The sequence below is a fragment of the Aulonocara sp. 'chitande type north' Nkhata Bay genome, linkage group LG7 (genome assembly GCF_057382095.1).
Source record: "Aulonocara sp. 'chitande type north' Nkhata Bay isolate Kocher_YH1m ecotype deep benthic linkage group LG7, A_spYH_male_GT1.1, whole genome shotgun sequence".
NCBI classification, from domain to species: Eukaryota; Metazoa; Chordata; class Actinopteri; order Cichliformes; family Cichlidae; genus Aulonocara; species Aulonocara sp. 'chitande type north' Nkhata Bay.
Genome location: NC_141350.1, coordinates 5,897,184 through 5,914,703, shown reverse-complemented (window position 1 = coordinate 5,914,703; position 17,520 = coordinate 5,897,184). Strand labels below are relative to the sequence as shown.

Sequence of the window (17,520 nt, the reverse complement as noted above, 5' to 3'; positions counted from 1 at the left end):
TATTGTTATAATTGTTCATAACCTAATTTGTTACATTTAAAAGATCCAAGTATCCCTTAACTTCACCCCAAACACCAGTGATTTGAATAATTTAGGCCAACACTTGTGCTTCATTCAGTCGGGCAAATGAGGCAACCCAAAGGAACAAGAGCTTTTAGAATCGGTTCTCCTGCACAATCATATAAACTTAACAATGAGTTCAGAAGCAAAGTGGATGCGGATAAGTGCTTACAATCACAATGCGGCAGATATTATGTTCACTTTGTGAATCTGTGGCTGTCTGTATGTCTCTGTTGTCATAAAAATTGGGTTCTGGAGACAGGTAGTGTAGTAAGAACTACGACAAAAGAAGCAGCTTTGAGTACTTTGTCACCTGTCTATTTGCTTGTCAACCTGAGTCTCACAACCATGCAAGATGGAGTCTGAAAACTTAAAGATCAATATTAAAGGAGAGTTTGAAGATGGGTGTGGCCCAAGAACTCAGTGAGTCATCATGTAAACATTAGGGAGAAAGATGTGTCGAGGACTGGATAGTTTAATGCCTCTCCATCTTACATTTACTGAGAAAGAGAGTACTTTCAGGATTAAGACTGTCGACACCTGAGAGCACTTCTTATACAGTATGGTAATTCATCTATAGATATAGGTACTAGCATGCATACAAAACATGCATAGAAGATCTGCTCTTCAGTCTCCAGGGAACACTTTCTTCTTATATGTGAGAAGTTGTAGTGTAGGGTTGCAGGACCAAGGCTTCCTGTTCTATGTGCCAGTTATTGTTTATAAATGTAATCTTGTCAGATATTGGCTGATGGTTTCAAGTTTGCATTTTGGTAAATGTGTTTCTTCCTTTGCTCTCCATAGGAAGCAAAACCTATACTAGGGGTGGGGAAGTCCAGGCCTCAAGGGCCGGTGTCCTGCAGGTTTTAGATCTCACCCTGGGTCAACACACCTGAGTCAAATTATTAGTTCATTACCAGGCCTATGGAGAACTTCAAGACATGTTGATGATGTAATTTATCCATACAAATGAGCTGTGTTGGTTCAAGGACACAGCTAAAACCAGCAGGACACCGGCTCTTGAGGCCTGGAGTTCCCCCACGCCTGACCTACACAAACACAACTGTTCTGTACTAGTCAGACTGCAAACAGAAACCAGTACCAAAAATCATGTTCCTTGATAATATCTGCATCTACCTAGAGATTACCTTTATTGCTATAAATTAGGTTGTAGAGTAATATTAATGTGCAAATACAGCAATTGCTGCAGACTGCTGCTTAACAGGTAAAGAGACTATTTAACAGAAACAACCATGGAAGACTAGATATTCACATCCTGACTCTTAGTACATATATGGTCTTGCTAACAGCTTTCAAGTATTCCGAATTGTGTTTAGGTACTTCCCCCTACAGTGTATACAGACTGCATTTTGCTATGATGGCACAAATACACACACACTGACAGGTTTACAAGGTGAAACTAACAAAACATCCGGCAAAACCTTTCCTGGGAGATCCTCCATCAGATTCTTGTGCCCTTTTGGTCTCTCTACTGCTGAGAAAGTGAAATCATTTTGCCATCCTGATACGTGTGTGGTTGTCAGAGGTACTTACTGCACAGACTTCGAAGACTGGGACCTGAACTTGTTAAACTCGCCTGGAGCGGTCCACTCTGTCCCCAGCTGCAATACAGAAGAGACAAGACACAGGTCAGAGAGAAGTCTACGACAAGCTGGAGAAGAGAAAGGGGCTCCACAAGCCTCAGAGCAGTATGAAAAATTCAGTTTGGTTTGCAAATCTTTTTAGAAATCAGCTGTGTGCTAAATAAAATACCAACTTTATCTTCATTGGGTACTGACAGAGACTGGTGTCTCAGTTAGCAGGTGGATGTCCTAAACTTATTTTTAAGTCAGAAATTGGATTGGTGGATCGCAAAGGACACCAAAAGATCCTGACTGCCTCCCTGGTTAGCAACATAAAAGAAAAGAAAAATGGGAAAACAAGCTAATACATCCCAAAACAACAGGAAGAGTCAATCAAAAGGAAAGTTTGGAAAGGCAAAGTGAGCTAACAAATGAGAACTAATGACAATAAACAGACAGAAATAGAGGAAGTCAGATTCCCTGCCAATGCTGACTCTGAGAAGCCAGCTCATCTAAACCCCTGGGGTTCCTGTTTTGGCCCTGTGGTTGAGTCGGTGCCCATTCATTCTCTCAGCAAGCCAACAGCTCCATAATGAAAGAATGAAACTAAGATCACAGTGGGCATGTCTTTAATTGTTTGTGTTGGCCACACAACTGAGTTTGAGACTGGTCAAAAGACATTGCTGCGAGTGGTGCTAACAAATCAAAAGAGACAGTAAATAGCTGTTGATCCTCAATCTGTGTTACACAATACATGTTCCCAGAGAAAAACATATAGTGATGCACATGCATACACAAACAAATCAAAATGCCAATTGTACAGTGGCATATCTGAATGTGTTTGCTGGCATGAAAGGAGAGTCCCTATGATAATAAACCTTAAAATCATGCAGCCTGTCCAAAGCCAATCAGGCCCCTGGCAATGCTGACGCCTCTGAGAGTCTTTGTGAGGCTACTGAGTAGAGAGGAGGAGGACACAATGTGTGCTACTGTGCTTTCAACTCTGGAGCCCACAGCATCTTGCTGCCACAGTGCATATTCACACCAACATTCCCTTCAAATATTCCTCTGGTAGGAGTTAGGTCACTGAAAGTGAACATCAGGGAAGCTAGCTAACCGAGCACTAAGCAAAGTACTCCAGTAGCTTTGCATTAAAGATGAAGATACATTTGCAAACACCTACGTGAGCATTTACCGGAAACAACTGTAATAAACTTTGTCCTCATATTTTTTGTGCATACTTGAATGTTGTGTGTCAGCTGTTTTTGTATGTTATTTAAAAAAGAAAGACTCACTTCTTATGCTGATAAGCTAAAATCTGCCATGTGGATATGACAACCTACAGAGTGAATGTCCGTTAACTGTAAAATTGTGCTGCTGGATACCAGATGTTCCGGCTAACCGTTTGATCTGTTACACCTATTATTTACAGTTTTATCAGTCACAACAATTCCACACATGCTTCTATTACTTTCGACAGTTAGTAACCGACCTCCATGACAGTTAAAATAACTCACAAGTTTCATATGACTACACAAGGCATTTCTGTAGAAGTGTAAAATCTTTCAAAGCAGAGGAAATTGGTGAAAAATGCAGCACTAAATTGAAATAGTCAACCTATGAGAAGACACTATTGAAAATGCCCCTATTACTGTATTGTACTTGCACGGTTTATGTTATACTCTCCCTTCTTTCAGGGTTTTTTTTTTTCTGAACATAAAAGGTAAAATAGAAAGCTATCACACAGCAGAGACAGCACAGGAAAAATATCAATCTCACCAAGTTGTGTCATCTAGTGCTGACTCTACATGCAGGAAACCTTCTGAGGGCGCATACAGGAAATCATTAAATTAGATCTCTACAGACATTCGATTTATTTCCAAAGTAAATAGAATTTTTGGAGTGAAACTTGGTTTTATATAACTGGGATTATATTTACGCCGTCCTTTGAGCTCTAAACCTTTATGTGGCACGAGACGACTTACCTATTTATGCTCTGCAAAAATAGTTGATGATTTAGATTATTTTCTGAGCAGCTCAACAAAATATAGGATTCATACAAACAAAAAGTCAGGGTGAACATAATTCAAAATTAAAGCCTTTTTTATTTTTAACTTAATTGTCTTTTTGTGTCTCTTTTTTAGGGTAACAAAGACATCAATCAACGGTGTGCATTGTGGTTACAAGGACAAAAGCTCTCCAATGAAAGGAGCAGATGTTCTTTAAGGTGCACATGCAGACATGCATAACACACACACACACACACACAGAATTTTTTTCTCACTGAAGGATGAGTCATTGCTTAGTGAAGGCAGCATCTCCTCACCAGAGTAGGGAAGAGGTCAATCAGAAAGCAAGCAGCCAGAGATTGATGAGGGGTTACTCACACACAGGCACACACACTACTCATATTACACCAGGGGTGCCCAATCCCGGTCCTCGAGAGCTACCGTCCTGCAGCTTTTAGATGCATCCCTACTCCAACACAGCTGAATCAAATGGTTTGATTACCTCTTCAGCATGCCATCGTGTTTGGCAAAGGCCTGAAAACAAGCCATTCATTTGATTCAGCTGTGTTGGAGTAGGGATGCATCTAAAAGCTGCAGGACGGTAGCTCTCGAGGACCGGGATTGAGCACCCCTGAATTACACCTTAAAACACAACTTCTCACTTGCATTTTGTCATATTGTACTTCTACTTCTGAAGTCCCCTATAAAAAAAAAAGTAAACCGGCAAACTTGGCAATCCAATTTCTTCAACTTAAATTGATCGAAGAAGCCAGAGAGATGGACGCTCATGTACACTCTTTTTTTTTTTTTTTTTGCATCTGTAAAGCAGACACAAACACCCACACTGCGCATCTGTGTGTGAACCTTACCCACATATGTGGGTACCTTAAGAAATCTAATTTCAGATGGCCACTGGCCCTGAAACACTGAAAAGCGAAACACAAAACAGGGTCGAGAGATAAAAGAAATATGAGTGTGCAGTGGAGCTATGGAGACATTACTCCTCTTTCTATCAGCTCCTTTTCTCCCATACACTCCTTTCCCCCGCTGCCCAAATAAGACGAGAAAAGTAATAGAAAAACAGCTGACCTGTGATATAATGGGAGTGCTGCTTTCTTGCTCTTATTCTGTCTTGCCTTCAATGTGTTTTTTCAATTGAATCCAAACTGCAAAATTTTAATGACTAAAAGCTCCTCAGCACACTTTAACCTTTTACCAGCACTGCTGAAGAGGTGGACACAAGGACATACCGGGATTGGTCTGTGCGTACTGTTTATGTCGGCTTTTATTCAATTTAAGTACACTGGCAACAAAAGAAAATAAGGGGCAAACTTTAAAATGAAAATTGTGCCAGTGCAGCAATCCTGACATTTTACATGTATTGGCTATAAAAATATTTAAATTTAACAGACATTTATTTATGTTTTTGGATACAGCTGCATTTTCTTTGAATGTATGACAAAGCAGAGATACAACCTTGGAATGATACAATAAAGCACCTATGGTTATTAACAGGGGATTTAGCTTTATCCTGTTACTGCTCAGGCATCATTCCTCTCTCACACTCAGCTTGAGCAATTTCTTGCCTATCACTAATCAGTCTGTTTGCACACACTACAGACATTTTGGCATGCTGCGAAGCGTCACAACAGGAAAGCATAGTTCTAACTAATATTAATTATAGCCACATTCCATTTAGGACTCTCAGTTCAGTGGCCGTCATCATTAAAGTCATTAATTCATAGTGTGAATGAAAAAAGCTATTACATAGCAGAAAATGTAGAAGACTTTTGAAAATGCTTCAATACTGAACCACACTGATGGTGAAGAAGTTCAAGACTCACGTTTTGCCAGCTGGTTGAATCAAGATGAAATAAAAATAAAAACATTTACAATTCTACCTGTAATAAGAAAAACCTACCCTATTTAAATTGGATCAATCTTCTTTTCCAGCTCGTCTCCCTGCTCACCTCTGGAGAACTTCCAGCAATGCTGCTGTTCTTGGCTGCTGTGAAAACTGCATTTGACCACTTCTGTGTTTTGCTTTTGAGATGCCCCCTGGATCTGCTCCAGAGTTTCAAGGTAGTGACCATTATAGTTAATTTTAGAGAACATGAGAACACCACAGAAACACATTTGGCCAGCAGTTTAGTGACGATGCAGAGGCTGTTCTCCCTCATAACCCTCATCTGATCCAGGGGGGTGAAAAAGGACGAGCATACTTGTGGTCACGCTTCTAACCTGATATACCATCTTTGAGTTTAGTTATTGCATACCCTTCATGCAGACTGTAAACCCAGCAGCTGAGAGATAGCAGTTTCAGCTGTCATGATGAATGAAAGCCCTCAACAGGTCAGTTTGACAGAGAAGTTGTTCTCTGCTCAAGTGTGAGGTTCATAATGAAATTACAGAGCATAGGCAAGTGGTCACAGGATTTCTTGGGAAAAATTTAAATGGAGCAGTAGCCCTTAAAGCAATTCATAGACACGGAAGAAGATGATATTGAAGGGAAAATCAGGTAAACTTAGATTCAGTACAGCCCATCTGTGCTGTCATAGTTGTGCTGGACCCTATTCCAGCCGACGAGAGGGTCACCGATCCATTGTAGGGCTATAAAAAAAAAACAACAACATTAAAGTATAGATTTTGTTTTTTTTAATGGTTAGAGCTGCAGAATTTCTTAATTGCACCATTTGCAATAAAAAGAAACAGGTGCACTTGGAGCCAAAGACCATGAAAGTTTTTGTTTACATATTTTGGTATCATTAAGCATGAAGTTGGTTGCTTTAAAATTTGAATTTGAATTTACCAGTTTTCACACATTGCAATCTACCATAAAATCAACCTTCAGATACTTTAAATGGATGTGGACCATCAAACCTACTTTCATGCCTGAATTCATTTTTTTCAGTCATTTTCGAACTGCCGAGTTACGTTGGTGTTACAGTCATTCGGATGGGCTTGTATGCACACATGTATCTAACTATAACACGAATAATAGCAGACACAGACGTGCTGTGTACTGTGATAGATTGCCCGTCTCAAGCAATGTTAAAATTTGAAACCTGGCTGTATCTATTTTCTTCCCTGTCAAAATGCTTTTTCTACAAGGCTAAAGAATAAAATGTATCATATGCGCGTTGTCGCTTTTAATCCAAAATCCTATTCAGTGTCTTTGATCAGGTGCTTTTACCTGGTAAAACGATGGGCATTTGAAACTCATTAACCACTGTTGTTGCAGACATCTTTATTCACTGTGGCAGGAAAACCACAAATGTTAGTAAAATTAATGATGGCATTGTTCCAATTTAGGTGTTCCAGTAAGCTGTGCCACTGACAGTGCAGAAACAGCCCCAGCTAAGTACACGTCAAACATCTTTTATTTTAAACGTTTATATGATTAGGTGAGATTTTATGTGATTTTAAGTCAAAGAAGCTGACTTAATTCCATCCCTCCTTACAATCGATACGGCCAGGTGGTAGAAAAAAGAAAAAACTTTTAAATCTTATCTGCTTATCAGCTGTTCTACAAATTGAGTTTCTTGGTTTTTTGTAGAGTGGGGCAAAGTTGTGAATTGGTGCATGCTCCTACAACAGTGACAATGTCTTGTCTGTCAGGGAATGAGAAGCTACTGGTGCTGTTGAGTCCCATATTGATCGCAGTTCCCTGACCCAGTTTCTCGTACGCCTGTGTATTTTTGTATCTGCTTTTTGAACCAGACAGATTAGACGTCATAGCATCCACCTTTCATCTCAAAAGCTGGGAAAAAAACTGCTCAGGAATGGCTCGAGAAACAACACAAAAATTCTAAGACATTTACTCAGCCTCCAAACTCCTCAAATCTCAATCCGATTGAACATCCTGCAGATAAACAGCAAGCAGCCAGATCTATGGTGGGCCAACATCGCGCCCCATTGTGGAAGGGGGATCTACACAATATAACATAGGTGTTTTAAACATTGTGGCTGATTTGCCATTTGCGCCAAGTGTCTGTGCAACCAGACATGAACTACACTAAGGCATTAGCGCACACACAGCCTTGCACACATGTGCCGTTTCCTGCTCATAAGGGCCTTTTAATATCAGACAAGACTGGGCTGGTTCTGTGGGAAGCTCTGCGGGAGCTGTCTGGACATTCTGATTGAAGGAAAATCTCATTACAGATTAGCTGTAGGCAAAAATATGATTAACGGCAAGGCGGGACAATGGGTAATCCTCATTCACATTAAGTTCATTCGTATGCGTACAGATAATGTCCCAGCAGGAACATGGAAAGTGTTCTAATAAGAATAGTGTACCCAACCAATCGCACTTCAACAAATTGAGAAGAGGGAGCTGGTACATGTAAGGGACCGAGCAGCAGAACCAAGCATGACGCAAGGTCGATTTTGTTCTCTCACTTGGGTTCGTATATATTTCGTTTTTAAGTAGAGCACCTAAAAATACGAATATTTTAAAGGTTCTTTTTTTTAATATTCTATATTGATAAAGTCATAAAGTGAAATATTTCTGTTTTTATGTTTTCAGTTGGATGATTGTTGGCTGATAGTATTTAGTGTGCAGTATTTTAAATGATTAGAATATTTTATTTTGAGTTTGAGTAAATTACCACTCAAACAATACAAATACTGTGTATGTGTTGGTCTAGTTCAGAACAGGTAAATACGATCAAGGCCAAAACTGAGAGACTTGACAGTCCAGATAACAAACATTGCCAAGGTCTACTGGGGAAAAGGCCAGCTGTTCACAAAGTGCTGTATGAAAGCATGTTAATGCTAAGATGACAGGTAGGGGAAAGTGTTTCTGGAAAAGGTGCACAAGCAACGGGGATGACCACTGCCTTGACATGATTGTTAAGATGTCAGATGTCTATTCATATTAATGTACAGAATTCACCTGCTTGCTGCTAGTTCTGCACATTCACCCAGTGTATATACTATATGTATGTATATATACATACATATATTTTTGCACATGTCGAGGAGCGTGTCAGGCTACATTTCACTGTATGTTATACTTGTATAACTATGCATGTGACAAATAAAGAACCTTGAACCTTGAAGAGAAGTCTATTTGAGCAACCTGGGAAAATTCAGAAGGATTGGACTGAGGCTGGTGACGGTGCAATAAGAGCCACCATCACACAAATCTTCAGGAACAGGATAAAACTGCTGCATTCTTAATATCAAGCTACTTCTGATCCAGAGATGTCAGAAGCATTCTTATCTGGGCTAAGGAGAAAAAGAACAGGACTGCTGCTCGGTCCACAGTCCTGTGATCCACATATGAAAGCAATTTTTTTCATTTTATTTGGAAATAAACATCTTAGAGTCTGGAGGAATAATGGAGACAGAATCCAAGGTCTTTTATGTCCAGTGTGAAGTTTCTGCAGTCTGTGATGATTTGGAGTGCCGTGTCATCTGCACGCAGCTATCTACCAGAAGATTTTAGAGCACTTCCTTCCATCTGCTAACAAGCTTTGTGGAAATGCCAATTTCCTTTTCCAGCAGGATTCTGCCCACAGTGCCAAAACTCCTACATAATGATTTGCTGAATGTGTTATTATGATGGTTGATGGGGCAGCTGACTCACCTGACCTGAAACCCACAGAGAATCTCTGGTTTGTTTCAAGAGGAAGATGAGAAGCCGACCCAAAAATACAAACGAGCTGCTGTCATCAAAGCAACCTGAGCTTCAGTAACACCTCAGCAGGACCGCAAACTAATCGCTTCCATGCTACACTGTACTGATGCAGTAATTTGTGGTAAAGCAACGCCAGCCAGGTACTGAGTGTATAAATGAACACACTTTTTAGAAGCTGGAGATTTCTGTATTGTAAATGCTTTTTTAAATCATGGAACTATTACAATCATGTTTAGATGTGTGATTAATACAAAAGTTGAGTTACATTATGAAAAACTAAGTCAGAATATTCTAATTTTTTGGAGATCCACTGGTACCGTATGCATTTGTGTGGATTTGGGATGACCTACACAGGAACTAGGACTCAAGCTTACCTTTTGAATGTTTTATACATGTTTGAGAATAACAGAAATACACATCTCGAGATTAAATCATTATCTTCTTTGCTGTAATATTTGGAAGACAAGAAAATACTGACAGGGGTCACCATGGAAACAGCACAGAAACACTTCAGCTCTATTTTTCATCACATCACTGTTAAATGCCTCATGGGAGCACATTCGAATTATACTTTTAAAGATATATTTGCTAGTCATTGGCGTTTTCATTTGGAAGCACTAGCCTCAAACAGCGCATACTAGGAAGCTTATTCAAATAAAAAAGATCTGGGCTTGCTGGATCCCTCACACACTTGTCTGTCAGTCAGTGGCTTTTTTTTTACTGGTGTGCAATCCATTTGGACAGAGGTTTACAGGGAATGCTAACTGGGGTTATTGGGGTTCCTCCAATCTCTGGGCAAGATACAACTCCACAAAAAAAAGGAGAAAAAGTGCCCTGGTGTGTCCAACAGTGTGTGTATTTGGGATTGGAAAAATGTGGTATGAACAGAATAAAACTGTAGTATACTGTGTATGCTATTTGAGTGAATGGGTGAATTTAGAATTCAGTGTAATGTCCTTCGCATGCACAGGAAGATTAGAAAAATAACCTTTTTTCACTGTCGTAAATGTGACACACAGAACACAGAAGTGGCTGAAGAATAACCCCTGCCTTTAATTTTTATTTAATCTTCAGAAAATAAAAAAACAAGCTAAAATTGAGTTATTTTATTATTATCTGGTTTGAAATAACTTAAAAAACCCATAAATTAATTGTGTATTAGAGCAGCGGTCCCCAACCTTTTTTGCGCCACGGACCGGTTTGTGCCCGACAATATTTTCATGGACCGGCCTTTAAGGTGTCGCGGATAAATACAACAAAATGAAACTAGTACCGGTACCGAAAAAAAGAAGATTTATTCATAACACACGTGAAAAGACCCAGGAAAACAGAGTAAAGAAAAAAAAAAAAAAAAACGATAACAAAATAACGCTAAAAACCCTGAAAACCATACATTTCACACCCGAGTCTCACTCTCGCGGCCCGGTACCAAATGACTCACGGACCGGTACTGGTCCGTGGCCCGGGGGTTGGGGACCGCCGTATTAGAGCTCTTACAAGTCTTAAGGGCAGGCTTTGTAGCAAGCAAAGAAGAGCAGCGCATGTCTCCTCAGGGTGTAAAGTGTTTGTGTTATATGAAACACAAACTCTTAAAAGTTGGGGAAAATCTGACTACTTCAAAATCCTCTTTCAAAAAAAAAACCAAACTTACAGTAAGAGAAAATCTAAATAAACTCTTTTTCCACCTAAGCTCATGCAGATGGTTTGAACGGAGCAACGATTTAGATTTTTATCCGTGAAACACAAAGTGCCTCTCGAGACTGGGAAGGCAGTGAGACCTGTCTGTCAGCCGGTGGCAGGATGAATGATCCTTAGCCATAATGCTGCTCCTCTGCCATTACCTAGATGATATTTCTCCACTGCTAAATGTCACATCAATATTCTCTAGCAGCCAATTAATCTCAGCTCCCATGGAACCTGGTGACATCTCGCATCCTGTTGGAATACAGATGGCACCATCGCTGGACCTTTGCTCTTAACACATATTTGCTGAGAGCACTCATATGGTGCAGTTCAAATATTGTGCAACCTCGTGCATCTTTCCCTTCTTAAATCTTTCAGAGGGTTTCGCAGAGAAAACTTTATTAGCAGAGGCAGCGGCAGCAGCACAGCTTGACTTTTATTCAATTGCGGGCAGAGGGTACTTCAAGGATAGATGGGAAAGGAAAACGATTTTTCACAGGATGTTCTACAGGAGGATTTAAGTCTACTGTATTTTGAGGCGTGTGTTGGGGAGGTGAGTGATAGCCTCGGTGTTAGGATGGTGACATGAGGGGAGCGGGTGATTACTAAAGACGAACAAGGTCAAATCGCTCATTGTCCCTGCTGTTGCTGTATCGCTGAACTCTGGCAGAATTAAAGGCTTATGTTGAGGTGTGGTCAGAGCTGGATGCTCTTAGTCACATCTCAGCAACGATTTTAGATGGCATCATTTCAGAGTAATAGCTTTGACCCTTTAAAGTCTCAACAGTAACTATGATTCCACAAGAATTGCAGTTAATCATAGTTATACTTGCCTGATCTGTCATAGTGTGCATAGCCATATATGAGAGAAATAAAATCCATTAGAAGCCATTTAGAGATATGAGTCACCGTCACCTGAATATCCTATCAGATAATAAAGTCACTATGTAGTCTAATGATTAAGGTTTGGCTTCCCTGCGCAAACTGTACTATGGATGAACTTCCCTAGAGGTATATATTATACTAAGTGTTTTACTATTTAGGTCATGACATTAAGAGGTTGAATTTAGGCCCCAGAAGATTCAGGCTCTTCCTACAGTAACAGCTTGTTGCTAAGCAATGCCATTTAAAAACAGGAGAGTACTGAAAAATGGGTTGTACTAAATGGCTTTCCTTTGAATCGTAAACTATAAATGGTAAATGGTAAATGGCCTGTATTTATATAGCGCTTTACTAGTCCCTAAGGACCCCAAAGCGCTTTACATATCCAGTCATCCACCCATTCACACACACATTCACACACTGGTGATGGCAAGCTACATTGTAGCCACAGCCACCCTGGGGCGCACTGACAGAGGCGAGGCTGCCGGACACTGGCGCCACCGGGCCCTCTGACCACCACCAGTAGGCAACGGGTGAAGTGTCTTGCCCAAGGACACAACAACCGAGACTGTCCAAGCCGGGGCTCGAACCGGCAACCTTCCGATTACAAGGCGAACTCCCAACTCTTGAGCCACGATCGCCCCTTAGGGATATAGGGACCCTGCTGATTTTAAATGGAGTGACCCTCTGTGTGTTTCAGATAATATTCAGTGTAACACAGTTTGTTGCTTACCTGTCCTACATAGACCAGCAGTCTGGCATTAAGAGGAGTCTCATCAGGGCTCAGCCAGAACTCAGAGTTATCGTCTGATGATACTGAGAACTGGAAATCACCTGGAAGGGAGAAAATATGATCAAAGTGTGTGTCAGTGGAAGTAGATATGTATGATCTAAGAGAGTATAATCACGAAGAGCAGAATTTCATAAGAAATGTGAAAAAGAAAACACACCAAAATTGTGGTGCCCTGCCGGGAGCAGTAGTCATGAATGACATGCATGGTTACGGTGATATGAAGATTTTCCTCACATGAATTTCTAATCTGTATGTAACAACTATATGAATGGAAATAAACACTTGAGCACAGACGCAAAACAGTGAGAACATGGGGTGCAGTAAGTGGAGCTCACAAACATTGTCATTCAGTTTATAAGTAATCTCAGGATAGTAACAAATTGTATTTATTTGTCATCTTTCCTCATAAATGTTTACACGTTCATGGGTAATCAGTGATCTGAGAGACAGTGATCTTAGTTTTCAAATGTGGAGTCATCCTAAGAGCAGAATAAAATCGGTATCCACACCGTCAGATTATCTTTCATTTCTTCTTGTGGATTGGCATGCAAATTCATATATACTATTGTATATAAAAAAGCGTAACACAGGTGGACATACCTGTGAATACAGATTTCTTTTTTTTTTTTTGTTCTTTTCCACCTTTATTTGATAGACACAGTGAAAGCAGGGGCAGAAAGAGAAGGGGAAGACAAAGGGCCGCGGGTCAGACTCAAACCCGGGCTGGCCGCTCTCAGCCATATGGCATGTGGTCGACTGCTCAACGCACCCCAGTGAATACAGATTTCTAATGTTGCTGCACTGACTATTATTTATCGAACTAAAATAAGCTAAAATGCAGCATTGCTATTAGAAAAAACAAGGTATAATCTTACTATTTCCACAGTGATTAAGAGCGGGATAGCTGCCACGTGCTGCTAATCAAAAGCCCTTGATTAACTGATCAAGTGTGGCCATCCTTATAAAAGCAGAAGTTTTGGTTTGGTGTCTTTTTGTTTGTGTTTTTCTGGTCTGGAGCGCTATTGTGTGTGTTAACACACTCCAAAGACTCAATGCCACTTCGGCAATGATTTTAGAGAAGCAATTGTTAGTACCCATCAATCTGGGAAGGGTTATAAGGCCATTTCCAAACAATTTAAAGTCCATCATTCTGAAGTGAAAAACATTATTCACATGTGGACAGCGTTCAAGCCAGCTGCCAATCTTCCCAAGAGTGGACACCTCAGAAAATTCACCCCAAGGTCAAATCATATAATGGTCATAGAAATTGCAAAATTGCACCTGAACAAACCACAAGGCTTCTGAAGTCCTTGGACAGACAAGACCAGAGTGAAATTGTTTGGCCATAATGCGCAGCACTACATTTGGTGACAACCAAAGCGTACAGCATATCAGCATGAACATAGCATACTAAGTGGGGAGCAGAGGAATGGCGAGGGTACAGCTAAAGTTTGGCTGACATTGGGACATTGGCACAGCAGCAAATCTAAAACTGAATGGCAGAAAAAAGAGAAGGATCAAGGTGTTGCACTGACTCAGTCAAAGTTCAGACCTCAACCTGACTCAAATGCTGTGGCAGGATCTTAAGAGAGCTGTGCATAAATCAGTGCCTGGAAACCCAAATAAACACTGTAAATAAGAGTGGGCCTAAATTCCTCCACACCAATGTGAGCGTCTGATAAATAATTACTTCATGTTGTTGCTGTTAAAGGTGGTTCTGGAAGCTGCTCAGTTACACTCTGCCTAGCCTTTGACACAGTATAATATGCCGTGTGTTACTGCTTATCCGAGGTTGTATTCAAATACTTTTAGAAACTGTCAAGCAGACTCTTTGTTTCATTATTCATTTCATAAAACGACAGAATTAAAAACAAAGAGCACGCTTTCTTTTTCACATTTGGGAAATCAAGTCTGCCGTGTAAAATGATGAATGATGAACACTCGTGAACACAGAATGAAATGTAACTTTAATTCAACTTTAATTTATATATTTTATCTTATTCTTTCCCAGTTAAATTTACCCTTCATTCTAATTTGTGTTGTACAGTTATTTCATTTTTAACCTTCATTTATATTTTATTCCTTCCTAGTTAAATTTACCCTTTTTAATTTTTCATATTTATTTCCTACCTTATTCATAGCCTTTTCCCTTTTTTGTTTTCTTTAGGTCACGAGCAGTTGTCTAAGCATTTCACTACATATCGTACTGTGTATGACTGTGTACGTGACAAATAAAATTTGAATTTGAATTTGTAATAGTGCTAATGTATCGACTCTTTTCTCCTCTTGAGCACAGACTCTTTCGCTACTGCCGCTGCTGGATTCTTGAAGATAATTGTAGAACGGCACCCGTTAACTTTTCGATCTCCAGTGGATTGAAAACCCAGGCTTTGCTCTTTATTTAGTTATTTCGTTATTGTCACGGCGAATTGTGATATTGGTGCTCGACTGATACTGCCCTTTTTTATTCACCACATATGCACTAACCTCAGAGTTGACTTAACTGTGTGATCAGCTGTTTCTGAATAGAGCTTCCCATTTTGGGGTTGCTGCAAACCCAGGTCAGTACGGTGAGACATTCTAATATTTTGCAGGTGGTAGTGTTCACTATAATAAAACTAGTTTGTTACTACACTATTGCAATATTTAGGAATTCTCAAACTACATGTTAAATTGCCACATTATTCATATTTTAAATTTGGTTGCAAAACATAATTGAGAAACGACGTGCAGGCTGTCACCGAGAAGATAATATGACCTTTAAGCCATCAGCAACGGAGAGTGATACCCCAAGTGAAAGCTACATGAGGGGCTGAAATGAATGGTAATCTAATTAATAACTTCATATTCTGCAATTTGTGTAAGGGCACTTGGGCATTAGAGCTTTCAGTTCCCATAGCAACTGGGCTTGAGGGTAAGGCCATGAGGGAACTGCAATGAGATTTAGCTGTGAGACTTCTGGCATTCACCCCTAATAAAAATGTGAATATCCACTACATTAGTGGCTCCGAAGTGCTTGGATTAAGAGGGCTGTGGAAAATGTCTACTCTTTCAAATGTGCAAATGCTTCCTCAGATTGGTGACTTACTAATAGAAAAAGCTAGTTACCGTCTCTGTAAGGGTGAAGGTAGCCAAATATTCTCAAGCCATAGTTCTTCCACTTTGGAGCCACTGCCAGTTTCTTCACTGTTGTCCTGGCCTGTAGTAAGAAAGAGGGAAAAATATTGCAACTTTAATAGCAGCAAGTTAAACACTATCTCATGTTAAGTCACAGTGAAACATTCAGTTCAAAAACACACAATGAAGCATAAAGCAAACCTCTGACCCACTTGTTCAAGTCTGCCACTTGATATAAGGACAATGAAGACTAACAGACGAGATACCGTAATAAAAGAGCCTGCTTTAATTAAACATAAAGCTAGCATGCTCACAGATCATAGTGAGCATGCTAGCTTTTTACCTGGAAATTATTGCCATACAGTATCAGTCCCATCATACAATTTTATGCATGTGGCCATTTTTTGCCATTTTTGATCTTTTTGAGACATCTGAAACTGCTGTAAGTTTTGCCAGTGATGCTGTTACACTAAATAGGTTAGCAATTAATTATTTAGAATGATATTATCAGATTAATGTTGCTGAGCCTTTGCAGACTCAGAAGGATGTAAAACACAGTGATTTCAGCTACCAGTGAGGCGCGCTCCACTGCTAAAAGCTACTGATTTTATGACAATGATGATTCACTGTTTCACAGGTTGATTTGCACATGCACCAAACACCTCAGCTAGGAGCAGCTGATGAAATGTGCTTGTGGCAGTTGTCAATTTCAGTCAGCAAATCAATAGGTACAAATGAAAAGCCTGCTGTCTGAGACTAAGAGCCATTTTCCAAAATAAATAAATGAATAAAAATTCTGCTGGTAAATATGACACAGACACAGCTAGCTGCATATGTGACTTGTGCGAGCAGGGAGACTGACAGGCATGTACAACCAGTCAATACTATGTGCCTTTAGTGTTAATGCATGAAAATGCGCACTGCTGTACTTACATGAGGATAGAGAGGGAAGTGCAAGTTCTTTCTCAGCTGGGCTACAGAGGAGCCGCACCAGTCCTCAAACACGTGAAGGTTAGCCTGGCCCTTATACTGTCAACACACAATCACACACGCACAGAGGACACAGGTCAATGCACACACTAACAGCGGCATCATACGTGCTGTTAAACAGGAGATACGCTTCAGTGCTTCAGAGCTGCCGTCCTGCCTAGAACGAGCTGGAATATGTGCAATTTCCTCCATGTTGCAGGAAAAATCAAATCTCTTTGAAACACGCGACTGCGGAGTGAGGTTAGAAATGTTGTGAATAACAGAAGAACTCAACAGGAGTATCGGGGGAGTGTGAACTGAGAATGTCTGGAGCAGTTAGTCAAAGCTCATCCCCTGCCCATAGTATGACATTTGTCTGAATTACACAGGGAAATCACAGGACACAGCAAGGACAGATGGTGAAACCAGTCTGCTTTGGGGCACAGTCTCCTCTCTCGTGCACTCTCTCTCGTTCATCACACACACACACAAGTCTGCTCGTATTGGAGTGGGGATGACTCTCCATGGACTTGTGTGTCAAACTTACAGTGCTATGGAAATTATGTGCTTTGGGTCACGCAATGTTTGAAAAGAGAGAAAAACTCTACAGAGTGAAACAATGAAGAGTGTAATTCTTAATATCTTCACTACACACTCTGATGCGCTGTTGCACATTAGCACATAACCTCAACTCAGTTTAACGTCAAGCTCTAGGAGCACAGTGGAAAAAAATGTTTATACTTGATGGTCTCGAACTGTACCAATATACTATACCACATA

At 40.3% G+C, this 17,520-nt stretch overlaps 1 protein-coding gene across 1 annotated transcript in view; it reads right to left on the bottom strand.

The window, feature by feature from the left end:
* Positions 1 to 17,520, bottom strand: part of b4galnt4a (beta-1,4-N-acetyl-galactosaminyl transferase 4a) — a 155,326-nt gene that overhangs the window by 41,237 nt on the left and 96,569 nt on the right. Inside the window, exons 4-7 of the mRNA XM_086298183.1 lie at positions 16,705 to 16,800; positions 15,763 to 15,853; positions 12,595 to 12,695; positions 1,615 to 1,682 (exon numbers count right to left, since the gene is read on the bottom strand). Of these exons, the coding sequence (XP_086154309.1) occupies positions 1,615 to 1,682; positions 12,595 to 12,695; positions 15,763 to 15,853; positions 16,705 to 16,800 (356 nt within the window). The remainder of the gene's footprint in view (positions 1 to 1,614; positions 1,683 to 12,594; positions 12,696 to 15,762; positions 15,854 to 16,704; positions 16,801 to 17,520) is intronic.